Source organism: Arvicanthis niloticus, chromosome 9, assembly GCF_011762505.2.
Source record: "Arvicanthis niloticus isolate mArvNil1 chromosome 9, mArvNil1.pat.X, whole genome shotgun sequence".
Lineage (NCBI taxonomy): Eukaryota > Metazoa > Chordata > Mammalia > Rodentia > Muridae > Arvicanthis > Arvicanthis niloticus.
The window spans coordinates 31,921,926-31,941,820 of record NC_047666.1 but is presented as its reverse complement, the minus strand read 5'-3'; the positions used below and the strand labels follow the sequence as shown (position 1 = coordinate 31,941,820).

The window sequence follows — 19,895 nt, the reverse complement described above, 5'->3', positions numbered from 1 at the left end:
ACATTTTTACCCACAGCAAATACCTACCAAGTGCATGGGCCTGACAGCTGACACACCTAACTCACCACCATGCTCTGGAAATGTCTGTGTAGGGTCCTTATGTCCATGCTGCATGGCCATGGAGAGTTCAGTCTGAGTTTTCCCCCAAAGGTCTTTCCTGATGAAGGTGTTGATGGAAGGCAGAGAATAGTCTTTGCCCACTGCTGGTTCCCAGGAGGGCTTCAGGCCACATGTTACTGTTTTGAGGAAAAAATGATGAGCAGCACACACACTAGTCTTTAATTTACTTTAATAGTATAAACCTCATGTAGGTAGTATTAAGCCACAACAACAAAGCCACATTGAACAGCATTTAGTAAAAGGCGCTCGTAACCATGCACAGCAACTCTCTATACAGACACAACAATGCAGATTCTCCTTCAGGACTGAAGACATTGATTAGATAGAAAATTCAGTTTAAAAAGAACATGCGGGTTTTAAATGCCATCACATAGCTCATTTACATGGGGAGAAAAGCTGTACAAAATGGCAGCTCTATGCAGGTTTTTAACCTGGAATCAAAAGGTAATGGCATCCATGGTGTTTTCTATAGTATGAAGGGCAGAAGTTACACAACCAGTCCTAAGAAAATTCCACACTGGACTTTCCTTTAGTAGATGTCCTCTAAAAAGGGAATGGGGGGCCGGGGGCAGCGATAAGGTTGTATCTTAACAGAGAAATCCAAACTACAGGTACAAACTAGTTGGTACTAGGAAAAAAAAATGTGCAGCTTTTCAGTTATAAAACTAGTTGAACACTGATTTACAAGTTAATTGGGAAAACAGACTAGAAAAATATTCCAGCACTTGAGTTGTGTGTGCAGCAGCATTAGCGTCCGTGAATGAGCAGGCTGTTGGGATGACAACTGATGGTACTGTCCTGAAGAAAGGCCATTTTTAATGTGCAGTCTATACCAAATGTTACCTAAACACTGAAACTTAACAGTGGTAATGTTGAGCATCTTTCCTACATTCCATGTATAAATATCAACATTGAAATGAACTAAAAGTGCATATTGCTGAGCATTAGAAATGTCTGATGGTTCCCCTTCCTAAGCCACTTTTAAGTTTACTGTTAGGTTGCTGCTAAGACAATAGTCCCCAAAGAAAATGGAAGGATTCATCTAGGGACTGCCAAGCTTCCCTGTGTTTTACTTGGAAAGCCACTTTTAATAGTGTGATTGTCACAACAGGCAATGACACAGGCAAGATTGAACAACCACAAAGGGTGAGGCCAGGGACACAAGTGGGAAGCTGAAGCCAAAAGACCCACGTCTCACCAAAGGCACTGAGGACTACAGTCTTAACAATTATTTAAAACACTCCAGTAATTTACTTTAAAAACACAAAGAGCAACCTGTGGGTCATGCAAGTCTTTGCACTTGGCTTCATCGAAGCCATGTGCCTGCTCACTGTGGCCACTAGCAGCCTCTGCCAAGCCGGGGCCGTCTCCCAAGTCCACATCTCAGCCTAAAAATCCCAATCATGGGGGACAAATATCAGCATAGACCTGGTGGATGAGGAAAATGTCAACCTTAGCTTTCTTACTATTAAATACAACTTTAACAGAATGTAGTTAAGTTAGGACAATTTGCTAATTGTGGTCTTTAGCTCTCTGCATTGTTTTCAGAGAATGCTTGGTAGACTGATTTATTATATTGTTTATTTATTTATTTATTTTTTCCACCAGAGAGCACCCAAGTCTTGCTGACACAGCCCAGGATAAACAGGGGAGACTGCTGCAGCCCCTAGATCCCAAATGCCCATCTCTGAGCCACACAAAGCTCCAGGCTTTGGAGAAAAAAAAAACTGAGGGTCTCAGTCACCAAGTTCCTTCCAGTTAGGCTAAACTGGTTTGTGAAAAGCAGGTTTATCCTTAGTTTTGGATATTAGGCTAACATCTCTTCCAGCTTCTGGGCCCTGTAAACTTAGAGAACTGCCTTCTTATCAGGACCTTTCTGGCTCAAGGCTTCCTTGTGTAGGAATAAGTGATACCTGGCCCAGGCAGCTCCCTGTCTCAGGAAAATGAAGTTGGTAAGAGACTCACCAGCAATATGTTCCTGTTAAGGGAACCTTGCAACACCAACATCTGTTCACATTAGCAACGCTAGCATCAACTCTTGACAACACAGAAGTCTGAATATGTGGCTACATGTTTGTATACATAATGTACACCTATGTACACACATTATATACACTGTACAAAGATAATATGAACACATGTACATTCATTCAGTCATCTAGGCCTGTAACTCTGGACATGTACAGTGTGGCTGAAGGGATTAAGTTGTGCACAGAAAGTACACACTGATGGGAGGCACTCAATGAGGAGGTCCAGAACCTTGTACAAAATACCTACGTCAACCTCATCTCATTTTGGAGTTGTCTTTAGAAACTGACATACGAGTTAAGACTTTTTGCAAAGGACCACATAATCTGGAGACTGGTAGTTAGGCAAAGGAAAGAGGTGGGCATCTGTTCTGCCAGGACCTTCCCTCCTGGAAAAAAAAAGCAGCTTTTCAGGGCCTGGATCTAGAATCTTTGCAGCACCAACAGCCCCACTGCACCACTGCACCCAGGCACTGGGAAGCAGCCGCAGGCTTCCAGACAGTAGGCCCAGCTGTCAGGGACACTGATCAGAGGACACGCATGAGCAGTACCGCCCTTCAGAACAATCAGATGTAGTGTGGGTGCTGCTGCTCCATTGAGGGCCACACTGACCACCTCAGAACACCATCCACATCTAATACTGACACCGACAAACTAAAAGACCATTCCAAAGGCATAAGTGACTCACCTGAACTTCAATACAGAAGCTCAAGATGGCACAACCCCAACTGCAATCTCAGGAAGAGACTAGGCAAGAAAGAAGCCCCTTTAACACACACTGCAAACTGGAAGAACAGTGACACACTGTAACATTTTGAGGAGTAACTAGGATGACTTGCTTAGGGAATTTGGTCTCTGTCTACATCTCCTGTCCTGTTTTATCTCAAATTTAACATGGAACTATCAACAGTAGAGATATTTCTAGAAGAGAGCCCAGTTAGCTAGGTTGGTGTGCATCTCTCCACCCCAGCCTACTCCTGAAAGTACCCAGGTCAGGGTATCTGTCCACCTCCCTGAGAAGGGTGTCTGGACAGGTCAGCCCTGCTTCATCAGGCTTAGGACTATCACAGATTCATAAATCAAGGGTGGAAAGCCCTGAAAGCTGAAGCCCACACACAATTGGGCTATCTCTAAGAACCGACTAGGGCTGACCTTCGTAGGTCTATTTGACAGGCGATGGAATGGAGCATCATTCAAAGTTTGAAATGATTTCAGTTAATGAGAACATTGTATGGATACAATTGTTAAAGGTAAGGCCACAAAGATCTGGACAACCAGTGAAGGAGTTTGGCCCAAAGTGGCCCTGTCAATTGGCCATTACTAATGATGGAACTTACAAAGGACCAAGTTAGAATCACCAACTCTTTTCTACATTAAAAAAAAAAAAATTTGCCCCCTTCAGTGCCATCTTAGAGGTTGGTACTTCTTATCCAACCATGGTCTAACTACCTAATGGGAGCCAGGATGTCCAGGCCCTGTCTGAGTAGCTTAGAAATGGCTGGTGCTCATATTCTAAAATCCTAAGGGAAGCAAAGCCTGCTACTGTAAGATGTACTACAGAAAACCTCTAGAGAGATTAAAATAGACTCACTCTGTCCAGAGCTTTTGTCCTATTTTTGAATATATACATAAAAAGAAAAAAAGCTTTAAAGCTGGCAAAATTATGTCCTTTCCATCATTTTATACTGGCCATCCCTGCTATTCTCCAACATTGGCTTCCAAATCTAGCTGGGAATTTAGAAGCTAGAGATACTTCTGTACTTAAATCCCACTAAGCAGTAAATAAAGTGTCATTAACTCCTCAAAAGGAAACAGCCTATTTAGCCTTGAGGCCCATAGCTGTACCTGTCCATAAACAGGTACAATCTTAACCTTACAGTTAGTATTTTTCTTAATTTCTGCTAATCTAAATGCAAATACCAAGTACCTTTCCCAACCTTCTATTTTTTTTTTTTTTTTTTTTTTTTTCCAGTCTTGTGCCCATGGGAATGCAAAGAGCTTTAAATCAGATCGACTTCTTGGAACTGAATTTTGTATGTACTCTTTCTAGTTGGGAACTATGGTCATTATAACTTGAGGGAATTTGTGAATGAAGGTTTTTCTTTTTTCTTTTTGTACCGGGGATTGAACCCAGGACCTAGTGCATGCTAGGCAAGCACACTACCACTTAAGTCACCACCCTACCCTACTCCCCAGACCCCTTGAAAACTTAGGAGTTGCTCAGGTTGGCCTTCAATGTATTAATTCTTGTGTCTCAGCCTCAAGTGCTGGGGTTACAGGCCTGCACTATGTGCCCTGACTGAGGATTGTTTTTGGATTCTCTTTTGAAAGAGAAGGTGGTCTACTTATGTTATTTCAAATAACCCAGAGAGCTTTGTTGGACTAGCATATACCTGGGAAAACTGAAAAGCATGGTATCCCAGTACACTGAAATCACTAATACTTAAAAGATCAGAAAATATTTATCTTGATGCCTTTGTTCAGCAATCTAAGGCTAGTAACTCCCTCACCATACAGTGAGGATACACAACTCCCACCCAACTGCAGGTTCTGAATGATCAGATACTGGCCCCTCTCCAGATGCACCAGGAATAGGAACCCTCACTGCAGAAGCCACACTCAACCTGGACAATAGGTCACATCAAAGGGTGCAGTCAACCACCTTGCACTTTCTGGTCAAAGGCTCCAGTTCCTACAAGTTGGTAGAGGGATCTAGGTGTACTTTCAGTTACTGAAAGAATTAAATGACTCTCATCACAGGCACTCTGACAAGCTGCAATCTAATTTTAAAAATTAGTGGAGCCCAGGTTCTGGAAGAGTCTGCAGGCAGGCATCAGGGATCAGGACCATGTGCGTAAGGACCCTGACAGGTATCTCTGGCTGGCATAGCAGCTCTTATTGGGTCACAGCAAGCTATGTCCCCTACATACAATGCCAGGAATCCACATTTCACTCACAGGAATTTAGCGCAGCACCACACTACACACAGCTAGAAGTGCTGCTCTCTTATGTGAACGATTGTCTCCTGTACCCTTGTGAATTTTCACAGAAATTAGCATTTTGACAAGAGACACAGTTTTCCATTTGCCCTGTCCACAGGTAAGATGTTAACATTGCAGATAAGAAGTGCTTAGAAAGTGCTAACATTACCCTGGTAATTAGTAGCTATTAATTCCAAGGATTTTTTTTTTTAAATGTATTTACACATACTGTATTTAGGTTCTTTTAATACTAGTCTCTGACATTATAAAACTTCAGTATTGTTTTTTGCCCTTTGAGAATTTCTAAATACAAATTGAATTAAAAGATTGTTCCAAAATCTGCTTCACCAAAAGGTGTGAAAACATTTCTTAGGGCAGGGAAGAGTTCTACTCATCTTTAGTTGCTATTGTCTGGGATGAACAGGAAGACAGGAAGGCTAACACACTGGAGACACCTGTGCACACCAAGACACTGCTACACTTCCCTTCCCTTGCACCTGCACAGTCCTAGGAGGCATCCCACTGCTGGCAGCTGTTGGTTGTGCACTATAGACTGGCTCCAGTGATCTGGCCATTATATTCTGCTGTCTCCATCTTGAGGATGTAGGGAATTATGCTGTCTATTGAAACATTGCCAATGAGACCAGTAAAAAAAAGTTCTTCTGTTATGTTGGAGCTCATGAGCCTGAGTGCTGGCAGGCGGACAAGAATCCTGGCCAATCTGGAAGAGAGAACAGGCATTAGAGAAATGAAGTGTCTGGTTGCCTGTGGCCAATTCTTAGAGGTCCTTTTGGAATAACATAGAACTAAACCAAACAGACCTACTATATTAATCTGCTTTTGTTGTTGTTGAAATTTTAAAAATACAACAAAAGTTTCACAAAGGAAAAAAGTATAAAAAATACAACAAAAGTTTGCATGAAGGAAAAAATTATAAAAGATGCGCACACACACACACACACACACACACACACACACACTCTATTGGTAAGATGGCTCAGTAGATAAAGGCTGCTGACTACAGTGCCTGACAACCCGAGCCTGATCTCCAAAATCCATCTGGTGGAAGGAAAGAACTAACTCCTATACTTGCATTCTAACTGCACATATGCATGCCCACACATACAACATAAATGTAAAACCATTTCTAACAGTAAGTATGAAGTTCTTATGCCATTTAAAGCCACTCTTCTCACCTGCATGCACAAAATTTGGTAATTTATCAACAAACAATAGATTAAAGTACAGACTATCCCTATAATGAACTGCTACAGAGTCAGTAAAGGAGGATACTATAGCAATGCATATCCACAATCACATCACTCAGGAAGCTGAGGCAAGAAGAGTAAAGTAGGAGGGAGGTCAGCTTGTGCTATATACAGTGAGACATAACAATCTATAGTTACTGGTAAAGCAGAGAGATCCAGATTGCGCAATGACTATTTAAAAGGAGCACAGCTGTGATATTCCATGCGCCTGTTTATGTGAAGCACTTAGGAAGAATGTTAGGCACATGCTCATGGTTTGCTCCTCTTGGCATGAGAGCCATGAGAAGATAGGCAAAGTATGTAAGTAGCCAAGTGAAAAAAGGTTAAAATATCCTTGAGAGATGCTTTTTGATGAAGTAATTTTCTTTCCCTCTTTGTCTTCCTAGAATGTTCCAAGTTTTCAATGCTTATTTATGAAATTTTTTTTAGATTTATGTGTATGAATGTTTTACCTGCATATATTATGTGCAGCACATGAATGCCAGGTGACTACAGAGGTCAGAAGAGGATGTTGGATCTCTGGAACTGAATTACAGACAGCTGTATGCCACCAGGTGGGTTCTCTGGGAATTGAACCCTGGTCCTCTGAAAGAGCAGTAAGTGCTCTAATTGTTGCACCATCTCTCTACCCCAGTGTTTCTCTACCTGTGGGTTACAACCCTTTTGGAGTCTACAACCCCTTCACAGGGGCCACCTAAGATCATTGGAAAACATAGATGTTTACATTATGATTCATAAGAGTAGCAAAATTACAGTTGTAAAGTAACAACAAGAATAATTTTATGGTGGGGATCACAACATGAGGGTAATGGCTGCCAAGCCTGATTTTGACCTGAATTTGGTTCCTAGACCCCTAAGTTGTGTTCACCAACACAAAAGGAAGTAGGTGCCATGTATGATGGGAGGCAGATAGGTGGATTTCTCTGAGTGTCAGACCAGCCCAGTATACGTAGTAAATCGAGGTTAGCCACAGCTGCACAGTGAGACCCTAATCACCAGATTTTTCTTTTTTGATCTGAGGAGTGAAGCAGATCCAGTGGTCTCAGGAAGTCAGCAAGGCAAATTAGGCTGGACTTGGTGGAACACTGGTCAACTGAGCTAGCCCTAAGAGGCTGAATGAGGAGGTAAGCTAGGGTAGGTATTTCAGGAGACTCCATAAGTTACAGGGGCTGTGTGATGGCTCAGTAGGTAAAGGAGTGTTCCAAAGAGCCTGACCATGTGTCAGACCATGTCCTGACCAGGACAGAGGGAGAAAGCGGGTTATCCTCTGATCTCCAATGAAGCACCTTGTTACATGTGCCCATGTATATACATATCACATGCACGCGCGCACACACCCCCCTAGAAAATATATAAAAAGAAAAATACAACAGAATATGCTATCTAGAAATGCTGAAATGAGTTTTTGATTCATGAAGGAAAGCTTTCCTCATTTTTGCCCTGAATCTCACAAGTGCCTTCACCTCTCTGCCCTGGGTCTCTGTCTAGGCTAGGGCTGACTCAGGCTTAAAAATGAGACATTTACTTCCTATTGCTGCAGAATTACAGTTCTAGAGTGAGGGGCTCTGCCTGCAGACTCCACGGCCATCTATTGACCATAGACATCATGGGAGCACTGTGGCCTCAGAAGGGAACAGTCTCTTTGCACACCAGGCCAGATTGGAATTGTGGGTATGATACATACATAAGCAGTCCCACTCTCATTGTATCAGACTAAAGTCACTCTCCACATGTGACCCAAGGTCTTCAATGATCCCAGTGGAAGTTGGTTTAGGGAACCTGCATCTGGGCTAAGGAGATGTGCACAAAACTGTCTTGACTTTCTTTACACAGAGAAACCCACCAGAGCCACAGGCACAAGAGCATTTCCTTTGAGAAGTACAGGGCAGGAAGAAGTTGTCCTGGCAGCTCAGGGAGCCTAAGACAGAATTCTACTCAGAGGATAGAAGTCTGGGGAAAGCAGGCTAAATGTCTTTCTGGATCGTTACTTTTGTTTACTTTGGGAGGAAGGGAGAATTAGAAAATTTGGCCTGAAAAAGCTTGCCATACATTCTATTCTTTGGTAGGTCAACTATACTGTCTAAATATGTATTAGGCTAATATACATCCTATTGTTAAAATATTACCAATTAATTTTCACCTATATAAAAGGACTTTTCCCCCATCAGTTTTATCTAAGGGCAGAATTACCTTATGTAACTCACTTTGGGCCAGATTTCATTTTTGTTAAGTACTTTAATGCTGCCTTCTCCCCATGAGTGCTGAGCACCTCTATAATATGTGAGAACTGAGCTTCAAGGAGTTAGTTCTGGAAGGCTTCAGCCTAGCATTCCCTTATTTCTGCACTCTTTCTTACCTATACACCTGGAGATGTCAGTGATCTAACAGAGGCTCTGCCAGGTTGCTAGAATCTGACCCAGCCACCTGCCACAGCCCACCACACCCTGCCTCTTCTTTTGTGTAGGGCATGCATGGCCTTGTGCCTCACCTGTATGTGTCTTCTGAGTAGGTTTTCTGCACATAGTCCTGTAATTCCATCTGTGCCTTCTCCTGAAATTTCTCAATCTGGCTTGTACCTGTCAAACCTGGATGATCTGAAAACAGAAAAGTAAACCCCAAGTTTTTCTCCAAATTTGAAAAGTGTCATAGAGCTGGGCGGTGGTGGCGCACACCTTTAATCCCAGCACTTGGGAGGCAGAGGCAGGTGGATTCCTGAGTTCGAGGCCAGCCTGGTCTACAGAGTGAGTATCAGGACAGCCAGGGCTACACAGAGAAACCCTGTCTTGAAAAAACAAAAACAAAAACAAAAAAACCAACAACAACGAAAAGTGTCATAGAAATCTTAATCCTTTTAGTCTTTTGACTGATACTCATCAAATATAAGCAACTGAACTTGAAGGCTGGCTCAATGAATTGGGAAGCTGTCACAATACTGGCTTTGCTTCTGTATTTTTCCAAAGCTGTAAGAGTCCTAGGAGGGAATGTGGCTCTTAGGTAGAGCCTAACAGCCTTACCTAAATAGCACCCCTGAATTGGCTCTAGATTTCCTGCTCTAGGAAAGACAGATTTCTAAATATATATGAGAAATATTCTCTTTTTCAGATGTTTAATTATATAATGACTCCTTTTTAATAGGTACCTTAAAAAAAAAAAAAAGAACAAAGTAAGAAGTCTGAGGGAAAGAAGAAAATGATTATGCTACATTCAACCCTTGCTGTTGATAAGCCAAATGACTTCTCCAGAGGTTTTGAGAACAACTATAGAGAGGAAGAATGGGAGGCCAGTCCAGGTGCCTTTTTCCATTCCACCAGGAATTCTCTGCCTTTTCAGCTGCTTTAAGTCAGGCCTATTGTTATCCAGAGACAGTAAAGGTGAGTTCCAATCTGCCTCGATTATATATAACCAGAGAACCTGGAAATGGAAGAGGCCAAATAAGAAAAAACAGCACTGGATGGTGGTCTTATTTGGCCAGTGGCTTGGTTGGGGTACTGATTAAATATATTCAGAACATGAATCCCGGGCACATTTCTTCAGGGCTATAGAGCAAGGATTTAACAATTGCTATATTGATGGTAGATACCAAAGCACTTATTATGAACACTCTGGGTTATGTAACATATTAAAGGGCTCTCATACACAATTGATGACAATATGGCCGTGTTCAGAAACATCAGTAGACACAGTGCAAAGTGTCCTAAGTCCCCACCACATGTCTTACCGGGACTAAAGAGAACTATAGCTTTAAGGTATGCGTACTCATAGCCGTCTATATCCAGCTTCGCCATGCTGTTACAGAACTCTTGCAGCTTCCAGATGTGCTCCATGACTTGCTTTATCCGGTCACCAGAAAGCTTATCTAGAAAAACATATAACAGCCTCTGAGGAAAACTAACAACAAGATCAGTCTTGTAAGGAGCATCATAGACAAATGGAGGGCAAGTTCACTTTCTAAAGAGAACCAAGCAATTTCAAGCTTGTCAAGAGCTCATTTCCAGAGGAAAGTGAAGTATTAAGAGGTGCGTGTGCCTGGAGAGGAAGTTTAGTAGTTAAGAGCACTCAATGCTCTTGCAGAGGAACTGGTTTCAGTTCCCAGGACTACACTGGGAGATCTGATGCCCTCTTTTAATTTCTAGACATTGCACACACATGGCACAGGCACAGGCACATATACACAATGAATTTTTATTTTTAAAGGGTACCCAAGAGCTGGAGAGATGGTGGTTAAGAGCACTGACTACTCTTCCAGAGGTCCTGAGTTCAATTCCCAGCAACTACATGATGTTTCTGTAGTGCGATATTATGATGCCCTCTCCTGGTGTGCTTGAAGACCTACAGTGTACTTATATACATAAAATAAATAAGAAAAAAAATCTTTTTTTTTTCTTAAAGGGTACATACTTAAATTACCTCAGCCTGTAGTTGCCAGGGGTTAACTTCTTTATGACAACTCATGTCTCAGTTCATAGGGGCTAGCTTCTGCAGGACCACAATGAATTTTCTACTACTGCCACAGCTGCTATTCCACTTGACTATCAAATTCATTAGATGCCATTGCAGATCTTACTAGAGAACAGTTGTTTATCCATTCACAAAGATCAGCTGGGTCAACTCTTGACACAGGCTGGGCTTTGATGCTGGCACAGATTGGATAAAATTATACTCCACTCCCATATCCCTAGGACCTACCTTCCTGGATGCTGTTCTGTAGGTGGTTGACAATGGCTGCCAGGATGGTGGAGAGACTCATGACCTGGGCACACTGGGCCAGGCCAAGAGTGAAGAGCTCATTCCAGCAGGCTCGCACCAGGCTGGTATTGCAGTCCTGTCTGGGAACATAAGGATAAGGCTGAGTGTGTTGCATGTGGCTGACTCTAGGCATGTAAGCTTTATGAACTCAAAGCCCTAGCACTACTGTTCACCATCTAGCAAGGGTGTGAAAATGGTTTATTATATGTTCAGGTCATTCCCAGAAGAATGATCCAAGGCCTTGAGTAAGTCCATGAAGGTTTTAAGTTTTAGCTAAAGTTCCTTAGATGATGAATAATAAGACTCTTTTGGGGCTAGCAAGATGGCTCAACAGATAAAAATGCTTACCATTAAGCCAAGTGACCTGAGTTTGATCCACAAAATTCACACAGTGGAGAGAACAGATACCCTCAAAATTCCTCTGATCTCTTTTTGCAAGCTGTGATACAGTTAAAAAAGAAAAACCTCTTTTATGTGTATGTGGCTGTATGTACATGATTGTATGGGTATATATGCATGTGTACACTTTTGCATTTAGGCCAGAGGTCAACATCAGATATCTTCCTCAACCACACGCCACTTTATTTTTGAGCTAGAGCTCTTACTGAATTTGGTGCTTACTGATCTGGAGGAGGTTTCAAAATGCTTAGATGGAAAAACAAAAATAAAAACCCCACTTGGTTTATCTCCACATCAGGATATCTTCACATAACAGTACTGAGAACCCTAAGATATTAACTATCTTCCAAATGGCAGCAAGGACAGGCAGTCATAAGAATTTGCAGATGTTTGTTCAACAGTTAATGCCTATCCAGTTGCCCTGACAATGACAAACCTTTAATAGTGAAGTAGGGTGAAATACTGTCACCATTGCATGGGGGGGCATATGCCACAGCACCCAGCCCAGTAGCACACTTCTATCTGCTGATCCTCTTCAGTCTTTAGCTCTGGATTAAGAGCTTTGTAAGATTTCACTTCTGGCAAGGATTTTACGGAGAGGAAAACTGAAGATTTGGAGAAGTGAGATGACTTTCTCACAGCCTTATAGCTGTCAAATGCTATTCTTAATAATTCTCAACCCTGATCTGCTTACCCTAGGCCACTGCTATGAACCAGTGGACAACCTAATGTTTCCCCCATATAACCTATGGTGGTTACCTTGAAGCATGCATCCATTCATTACATTTCCAGTTTCATGTGGTTGTTCTATCCAGACTGCATGCCACAATGGTGGCCTACTCCAATTGGACATTAGTTACTTAGCACAGTAGCAGAGCTGGCATTGGAAAACAGGATCACCAAACACAGTGATGTTCATGAACAAGCAACCAGGAGGGGGTTTCCTGCCGAGATGACACAGCCAGTGGTCCTCACAGGGTGATCAATAGTGAGGCAAGGCGACATGTACACATAAACCATTGCTCTGACACTCATCCCATCAAAGGCCCAGATACATCTCCTAGCAATGAATCCTTGACAACAAGAACTACTGTTGACTACATTCAATACAACTTTGGGTCACTGAATATAGTAAATTGGAATAATCACACTGGAAAGGACCTCAGAGACCTTGTGGGCCATTACAGGAAGAACAAATCCCACTACACAAGGACATCCAGGAATAAAGGCCACTTACCCAAGTGCCTGGAAGGCTGGGATTGACCTTGCCCAGTGCATGGAGAGGAAAAGCAGCCGGGATGCAGACTCACAGATGTAATGTACATTTAGGTACTCTGGCATAGGACTGGGCATTGTAAGCTGAAAAATATAAGGTGTTGTGACACAAGAGGTAAAGGAGGGTCAGGTGCTCTTGTCAGCCTATCTCCTGTTTTAACAGTGGTAACAGCCAAAGTAGCTGTCTCAGATCTCAAGGAATATGTGACCATGTAGCCAAGGCTTTCACTAGCTCCCATGGTTTCTTGCTCAGTGGCTAGAGTCCAGCAGTCTGGATTGGGGTTCAGGAGCCCATAGGACACTTTCCAGCTCACCCATATAAAGATGTCTTCAACAACTCTCACCTCAGCTATATTGTTATTAGTCCTAATTCACTGGCCAAGTGTTTTTTAAGGGTAGTTTCAAGATGGTAATGAAAAGGTGCTGGGCAAAATAACATCTCAATGGAAGAACAGCCTGCCAGGGCTCCATATGCTCTGATGTCTTCAAAAGGTCTAGTGTCTTAGAAGCAACCTGAGAAACAAGCCTTGAGCAACTGTAGACAGCAACCCTAATCTACCCAAATGACTGACTAGATTTCTCCAGTATAGAGTGTATTGAGACAAGAGATTCATTCTGGAGACTATAGACTGGAGAGCCTTCTGATGCCCTGTCGGGAGGGCAGACACAGAAAGACAGCATAGGAAAGACTGAGAACCTACTAATGTTCTTCAAAGATAGTGGCTATGGCTCTTGTGGAGAATATAATTAAAATCAGTCTGGCTGCCTTCTTCCTGACAAGTTTATTTGATTGACTTCTCTATAGTAGAGAGGCCAACAAGGTGCCTGGCTGAGCTTATGCTGCTGTCATAGGAAAAGGCAGAGCAACCAGCCCCTGATCCTCAGTGGCTAATACTATGGTAGTCTATCTTGGCTATGATGTGCCACACTTATTGGAGGGTCACTTTCAACAAGAATATGCTTTGGAATTCAGATTCTGCCACAATTACAAAATGAATTCATTGCAAGGTCTGACTTTTGAAATTGTAGACTAACTAGCATTGGTATAGTACCTGGCTCTGGCATATGGAGGAGGTAGGTAACACATGTTAACTTACCTTAAATGTGACATGTGTGTCTGAAAGGAGAGGGCCTTCGACTTCAATGATGGGTGTTGACTGATCTCTGCTGATAACATGGATACTCCCTCCTCCACTAGCATCTATCCCATCTGCCAGGCTTGGAGGTGAAGCACTATCTGTGGTATTAAGTGCTTTTGCTAAGGTATCAAATGCCCTGTGAACAAACATGAAGCAGACATCAATGGGAAATACAGAAAGTAATAAAGCCCTAGCTGATTCTACTTAGATCTCATGCTCTTTCCTCTACACCTAGGTCTGAATCAATATTGGCATCGGATTAAAAGTTAACAGGAGGACCAAGCAGAGGACTGTGTAGCTCCCAGTAAGCACCCATTTAGCCTGATACTAAGGCCAGAAATAGAGAATAGAAGAACAAAACACAAGGGCCAAGCTGTGGGGAAGAAACACCTTGAGCAGCTAGTGCTATCCATCAACTAGCATGTACCGTAACTCAGAAAACAGGTGTGAGCAAACAGAAACAGGAAAGAAGTACACTGTTTTGTGCAGGTTCATTACACAGTGCTCAAGACAAAGAACTTTTGTTTGAGGGGGACCCTGGTGTAAGGAGCAAACTGCAGTTCTGACTGCTTTATGTCACATGATATAAGCAGGTCCTCCTCCATTATAGATTGCCATAGTTAAATGTGGAAGACAACAGATATATGAGGTTGTTTTGACAACTTCATATTTCTTTAATTAGACATAAGCTGGAATATTCTGAAGTGTGTAGTTCACTGGCACAGCACTTGTCTTATACACAGGAGACAGAGGTCAATTTCCAGCACCAAAAATCAAAATGTACAACATTTATAGCACAGGTGACAAATGCTGGCATCTATCCTTACAACACAATGCCTGGGGAATGCAGAGTATCAGAGGGGCTCATACCGAGTAATCTCACTTGCAGACTGGTCCTCTGGCTGCATTTCTGAAGCATCACCATTGTTCAAAGATTCACTCAGGTTGGCCAGAGAGGTCACTACATTTGCCAGTGTACCTAAAGCTCCTTGGCTTGTTTCAGCCTATTAAATAATAGTAATATATAAAAAAAATAAATAATAACACTAAAAAATTAGCACACACATAAGAATGACTTAAGGGCAATGAAATGAAGAAAGTATTATGTTTATTCAAGGCCAGCTTCTAGATGTAAATGAAGGGTCATGCTAGGAAGATCTTTTTGTGTATCAACTAGATCAGAATGGATCAGGCGTTTGTTTTTTTGTATCTTGGTTATGGTCACATACACAGATCCACATATGTGATGCAATAACATTGTGATAAAATGCACGCTACTCTACCCAGCCCCAGTAAGAAAAGTTTTAAGCACAGAACTGATTAATAAATTCTGGTAGAACCAAAGAATATTGTGCAGGTCACCACAATGATGACCTCTTGGACCAACAGACATCTCAGTCTATAAGTTTGTCATCTCTAGCTCATTTGTTAGCCTATTACAGATTATCTAATGCAAAGGAACTGGAGCTTTTGCAAAAGGCTGCTTTATAAAAAACAGCTACCTTCCCAGCATGCTGGTAGCCTGCCAATATGTATACTAAGGGGATTAAATTCATAGGGAACAGAACCATAGAACGTCTACAAAGCTGCCATGTGAAAAACCATTGAATGTCCACAAAGCTGCCATGTGATAGTGACTATTGCCATTCAGCCCTGATTGGAGTGTCTGAAAAAACACCATCATCTTTAGAACAAATCCTAGGATGACTATTACCATGAGAAATTTATGTAGCTACAGGAGGCTATGCTTTCAGCATCATGTCTGATGGCCAAGAGAGCAGGTATGGTTGGAAAAGCAGCCTGCACTACAACACACAGGAGAGAAAGTTACCTTGGAATCCGTGGCCAGGAGAACTGTACCATCCTCACGTATCAAGGGCTGTTGGATGTTCACAAGCATCCCTGGATCAAGAAGACCTGTTTGTCTATTTAAGACAAAAGAAACCCAGAGTAGTGTCTAACATTTTTTGCACAGTATGCTCATGCTGCATTCAGTTGGTTTCCATATATGCTAGGCTGTCTACAAGAGAAATGCTCTAACACTAAGCCCAGGGTGAGTGGCCAACTGTCTGCTCTTGCTGATGAGCTCCTCACAAAGCCAGGCTACAGGCTGAGGGAGGACAGAACACAGATACCTACCCCTAGGCCTTCTATACTAACTATGGCCATTTTTTCCCAAAGTTTAACTGATATTCAAAAAATTGTCCAGAGAGCCTCAACTCCAGCTTTTTGTGTAATACATTTTGGATTTCTGGCTTTCCTTATTTCTGTTCTCTTTAAAACCAGTTCAACACAGTGTGTTAAAAAGAATGAGCAAGTTAGTTTATAGCATCATCTGGTCCTTCCTTCTATATCGTAAAAAAAAAAAATTAAAAGGCCTGTACTTTGAGCTATTGACAACTATTGAATAAAGCCTAACCCTTAGGATCAATTGTGTCTTGAAGTGACCCTCAATAATGTTAAGTAGATCAAAAGAGAGAGTGAGTCATGTATGGGCTATGGGAGGCAGGTGAGAGCCATGTGTGTGTTCTTTCCAGGGATATCTGTACTTCTTCAGGACAGTTTGGAGGCTGAACACAGTACTACTCTGTGAGAACAGGAGACTGACCTTGCTCCATCTTTGTCTGCCACAAATGTGGGAGTGGCTATCAGAGGACTTCTCAGGTCTTTACGGATATAGATCTTCTCAGTGGAAGCAGCACAGTTGCTTGGTTTCTCTCGTTGTACATCAAAGGGCTTCCGTTCACTCTGTACAGCTTAAATTACAACATATATTCACATTTAGAGAAAAAGAATCAAATGAATAAACATCGTAACATACTGAAGTTGTCTCTTAGCAAATCTGTAACTCTGGCGTTTGGTCACCATGGGCTTTCCAATGAATGCAAAGAGTCAAAATCAATAACCCCAATGCAATAACCTTATACAGAGGTTAAAGATGGCAGGTGATGCCTGCTCAGAAACTGCCACTCTAGTGTGTCCTAAGGAGGCCAATGTATTTCACTGTTTTGTTTTTGTTTTTAAACTTCTGTCAATAACCAGTTGGGCCCAGATCAGGATAAGAAATGCCTATCTTCAAGTGGACCCTTCATATAGATTATCCCATGCCACAAATGGCAGAGCAACTTTGTTAGCGTCCAGTTTTATTCAGTCTGAAGAGCTTCAGCAAACTGGAGGCTGTTAACTGTATACAGCAATTTCTTTCCCAGCAACCAAGTTTAAGAATGGATATTTAGGGGCCAGAGAAGGCTCAGCAGTTAAGAATATATTATTCTTAAAGAGTATCAGAGTCCAATTCCCAGCACTCACTTCAGACAGCTCCAACTGCATCTTACTACAACTCTAGGGAGATCTCAGGCCTCCAATAGGTGTCTACATTCACATGTACACAGCGCACACACACACACACACACACACACACACACACACACACACACACACACACATAATTAAAACTAAAAAAAATTTAAAATAATGTATGTTTGTCACAAGCAACTGAAGAAAATGGGGTGTACAGTTTATGTATGAACAGAGGCCAGAGATCAACATTGAGGGTTTTCTATTATTGCTTTTCACCTTTGTTTTGATTCAGGGTCTTTCAGTGATCATGGAAGTCACTGACTGGCTATGCATAGCCAGCAAGCTTTAGTGATCCACCTGTCTTCACCCCTAGTGTTACAACTGCATTAGCAACAACACCCAGCCTTTACGTGGGTGCCTGAAATCAGAACTTGCATCCTCATGCTAGTACAGTAGGCACTTTGTACATCAAGCCATCTCCCCAACTCACAAACTGTTCTTAAATGCAAGAGACCAAGCCTTACTACTAAGTTGAAATGCATTTGGACTATGAGTTTGCAACTATGCCTGTGATTGACCAAGTTTAGCCCCATCGCTGCTCACAACTAAGAACAACCTGACAATATGACAGCACAGACCCATCCCCAAGCTAGTCATGTATATATTATACTGACTGTGGTAGTACAGGTTGCAAGCATACTTCTTGTTCCCCAGTGAATTTTGCATTGTCCCATTCCTAGAATAGGAAACAATAATGAAATCCACTGGCTTTAATCTTCCCAGGAGCCATGTGGCACTATTAGCCTAGTGTGGGCTCTGACTCTGTTCCTTTCCATCCTTGCTGTAAGCTTAAGAGCATAGCTTGCTCACGGTGACTTTTCTGTGTTGCCTATTTTGGGACCTGGTTCTTATGATTTCGCCATTAGAAACTGACCCAATGAATGGTCCTTGTAGAGTCTAGTTTTAGAATACTGCTAAGAGGAGGTAAAGTTTTAGCCCTTTTGTGGCTGCCCCCACTTGGGGGTCTTCTTTAGAACTTGGAGGCTATAGTATACCAAAGGAAGGAGTGCTGGGTCACAGATGAGGCCCAGGGATTAAGAGAGGGACTGTTTCTGGTAACTCTTTAGCCTTAGACTCAGCTTTACTCTGGTGTTACCTAATCTCCATTTCTCCTGTCCTGTTTTCTGACTCATCTAGAAAGGGACTTTCGTATATGCCATGTAGACTGTCAAAACCTAGCAGTGTCAGCTCTGAATCACCTGGCTGCCCAGAAGGCAAAGCATAGTGAAGCTTTTGTGAGTATTTCCACTGACGCCTCCCCACCCGCTTAAAGTCAAAGGTAAACACCACCTATTTAGCAGGCATTTACTAACATGGTGGGGCCATGTTAGTACTCACACTCCATCTTCATGCCCATCTCCAGGCACTTCTTCAGCCGGCAGAACTGGCAGCGGTTGCGGTGGTGCTTGTTGATGATGCAGTCTTGGCTACTCCGACAGCTGTAGGTCAGATTCTTCCTCACGCTCCTTTTGAAGAAACCTTTGCAACCTTCACAACTGACAGCTCCATAGTGCCGGCCTGAAGGGAAGTGAGTGAACACATGATTTGGTTCCTCATGAGCAAAGGTGAACTGTCCCATCCCTATTCTCATTGGGGTACACTCTGTCAGATGCTATCACTACAGGGATTAATGGCAGCCCAACAATATGTCTACCTCATACATCCATATCTCTACAGAATCCTTGGAAGGTCATAATAGAAATCCAAAGCTCATACATGATGTGACTGCTCTTGGCACACAACCATCCCAACACAGAGAGTAGTTCAGGCAACTTTGCTTCAGTATGCACACCTTGGCTATAGAAGCAGCTTGGTGCCCACCCTTACTGCCAGACTAAACAATCTGTCATCCTTACATTTTTGCTTACTCTCTGAGTCAATGTCCTTATCCCTAAGCACCCCCTTGAGATCCTCCGAGGAACATGGTTACAAATCACAGCTCATGACTCTCATTTACTCAGTCTTTAGCCAATGACCTCAGCTCATCCTTCTTAGCTGATAAAGTGCTACTGTACATCACAATCTTGCACATTCTAAGCTTCTCTTGCTTCCAGAGCCCAAGGCTACAGCTCAATTGTTAGGAAACTTCATAGCATCACTGTTCACACTGACTACAGAGGTTAATTTGGAGGATCTCATTTTCCTTTGAAGCACTATGGTACTGAAATGACCCCATGTCAATATTGCCTTGCCCTTTTTTGTAATGCCTCCTTAAATTTGCTATCCGGGTGACTTCTAAGAGCTGGAAAGAGTGGTATGTGATGAGGCCTTTCCTTGAAGCCCAGAAGAACCCTGAGCAACAAGAAAACCAGGCAGTCTTTGGCTGTTTCTGTTCCTACTTCATGTATTCAAACATCTGCAGTGTGTCTCCTTGTTTAGCAGACAAAGATTTTGCTCAAACACTCCAATGAGAAAGTCCGTTTCAATTATAGGAGAATGTACAAGATATCTAGGACAGCCTGGAGAAAGGCAATCAGAACCAGTGGTAGGACTATCTACCTGCTTCCAGGGGAAGATAGACCTTTAAGTGGTAGGATGAACTGGCTTTACCAAGACAAAGAAAAGGTAGGATCAGAAGCA

General features: G+C 42.4%; 1 protein-coding gene across 5 annotated transcripts in view; it reads right to left on the bottom strand.

Moving 5' to 3' along the window:
• Positions 1–272: 272 nt before the first annotated feature.
• The window catches only part of Nr2c2 (nuclear receptor subfamily 2 group C member 2), a 64,873-nt gene continuing 45,250 nt past the window's right edge, over positions 273–19,895 (bottom strand). For all 5 annotated transcript variants that reach the window (XM_034512392.2, XM_034512387.2, XM_034512389.2 and 2 more), the window contains 10 exons: positions 18,654–18,833; positions 16,564–16,711; positions 15,787–15,880; positions 14,826–14,959; positions 13,914–14,091; positions 12,779–12,900; positions 11,083–11,222; positions 10,115–10,252; positions 8,885–8,990; positions 273–5,849 (listed from right to left, as the gene is read on the bottom strand). In XM_034512392.2, the coding sequence (XP_034368283.1) occupies positions 5,675–5,849; positions 8,885–8,990; positions 10,115–10,252; positions 11,083–11,222; positions 12,779–12,900; positions 13,914–14,091; positions 14,826–14,959; positions 15,787–15,880; positions 16,564–16,711; positions 18,654–18,833 (1,415 nt within the window). In that variant the 3' untranslated portion in view covers positions 273–5,674. The remainder of the gene's footprint in view (positions 5,850–8,884; positions 8,991–10,114; positions 10,253–11,082; positions 11,223–12,778; positions 12,901–13,913; positions 14,092–14,825; positions 14,960–15,786; positions 15,881–16,563; positions 16,712–18,653; positions 18,834–19,895) is intronic.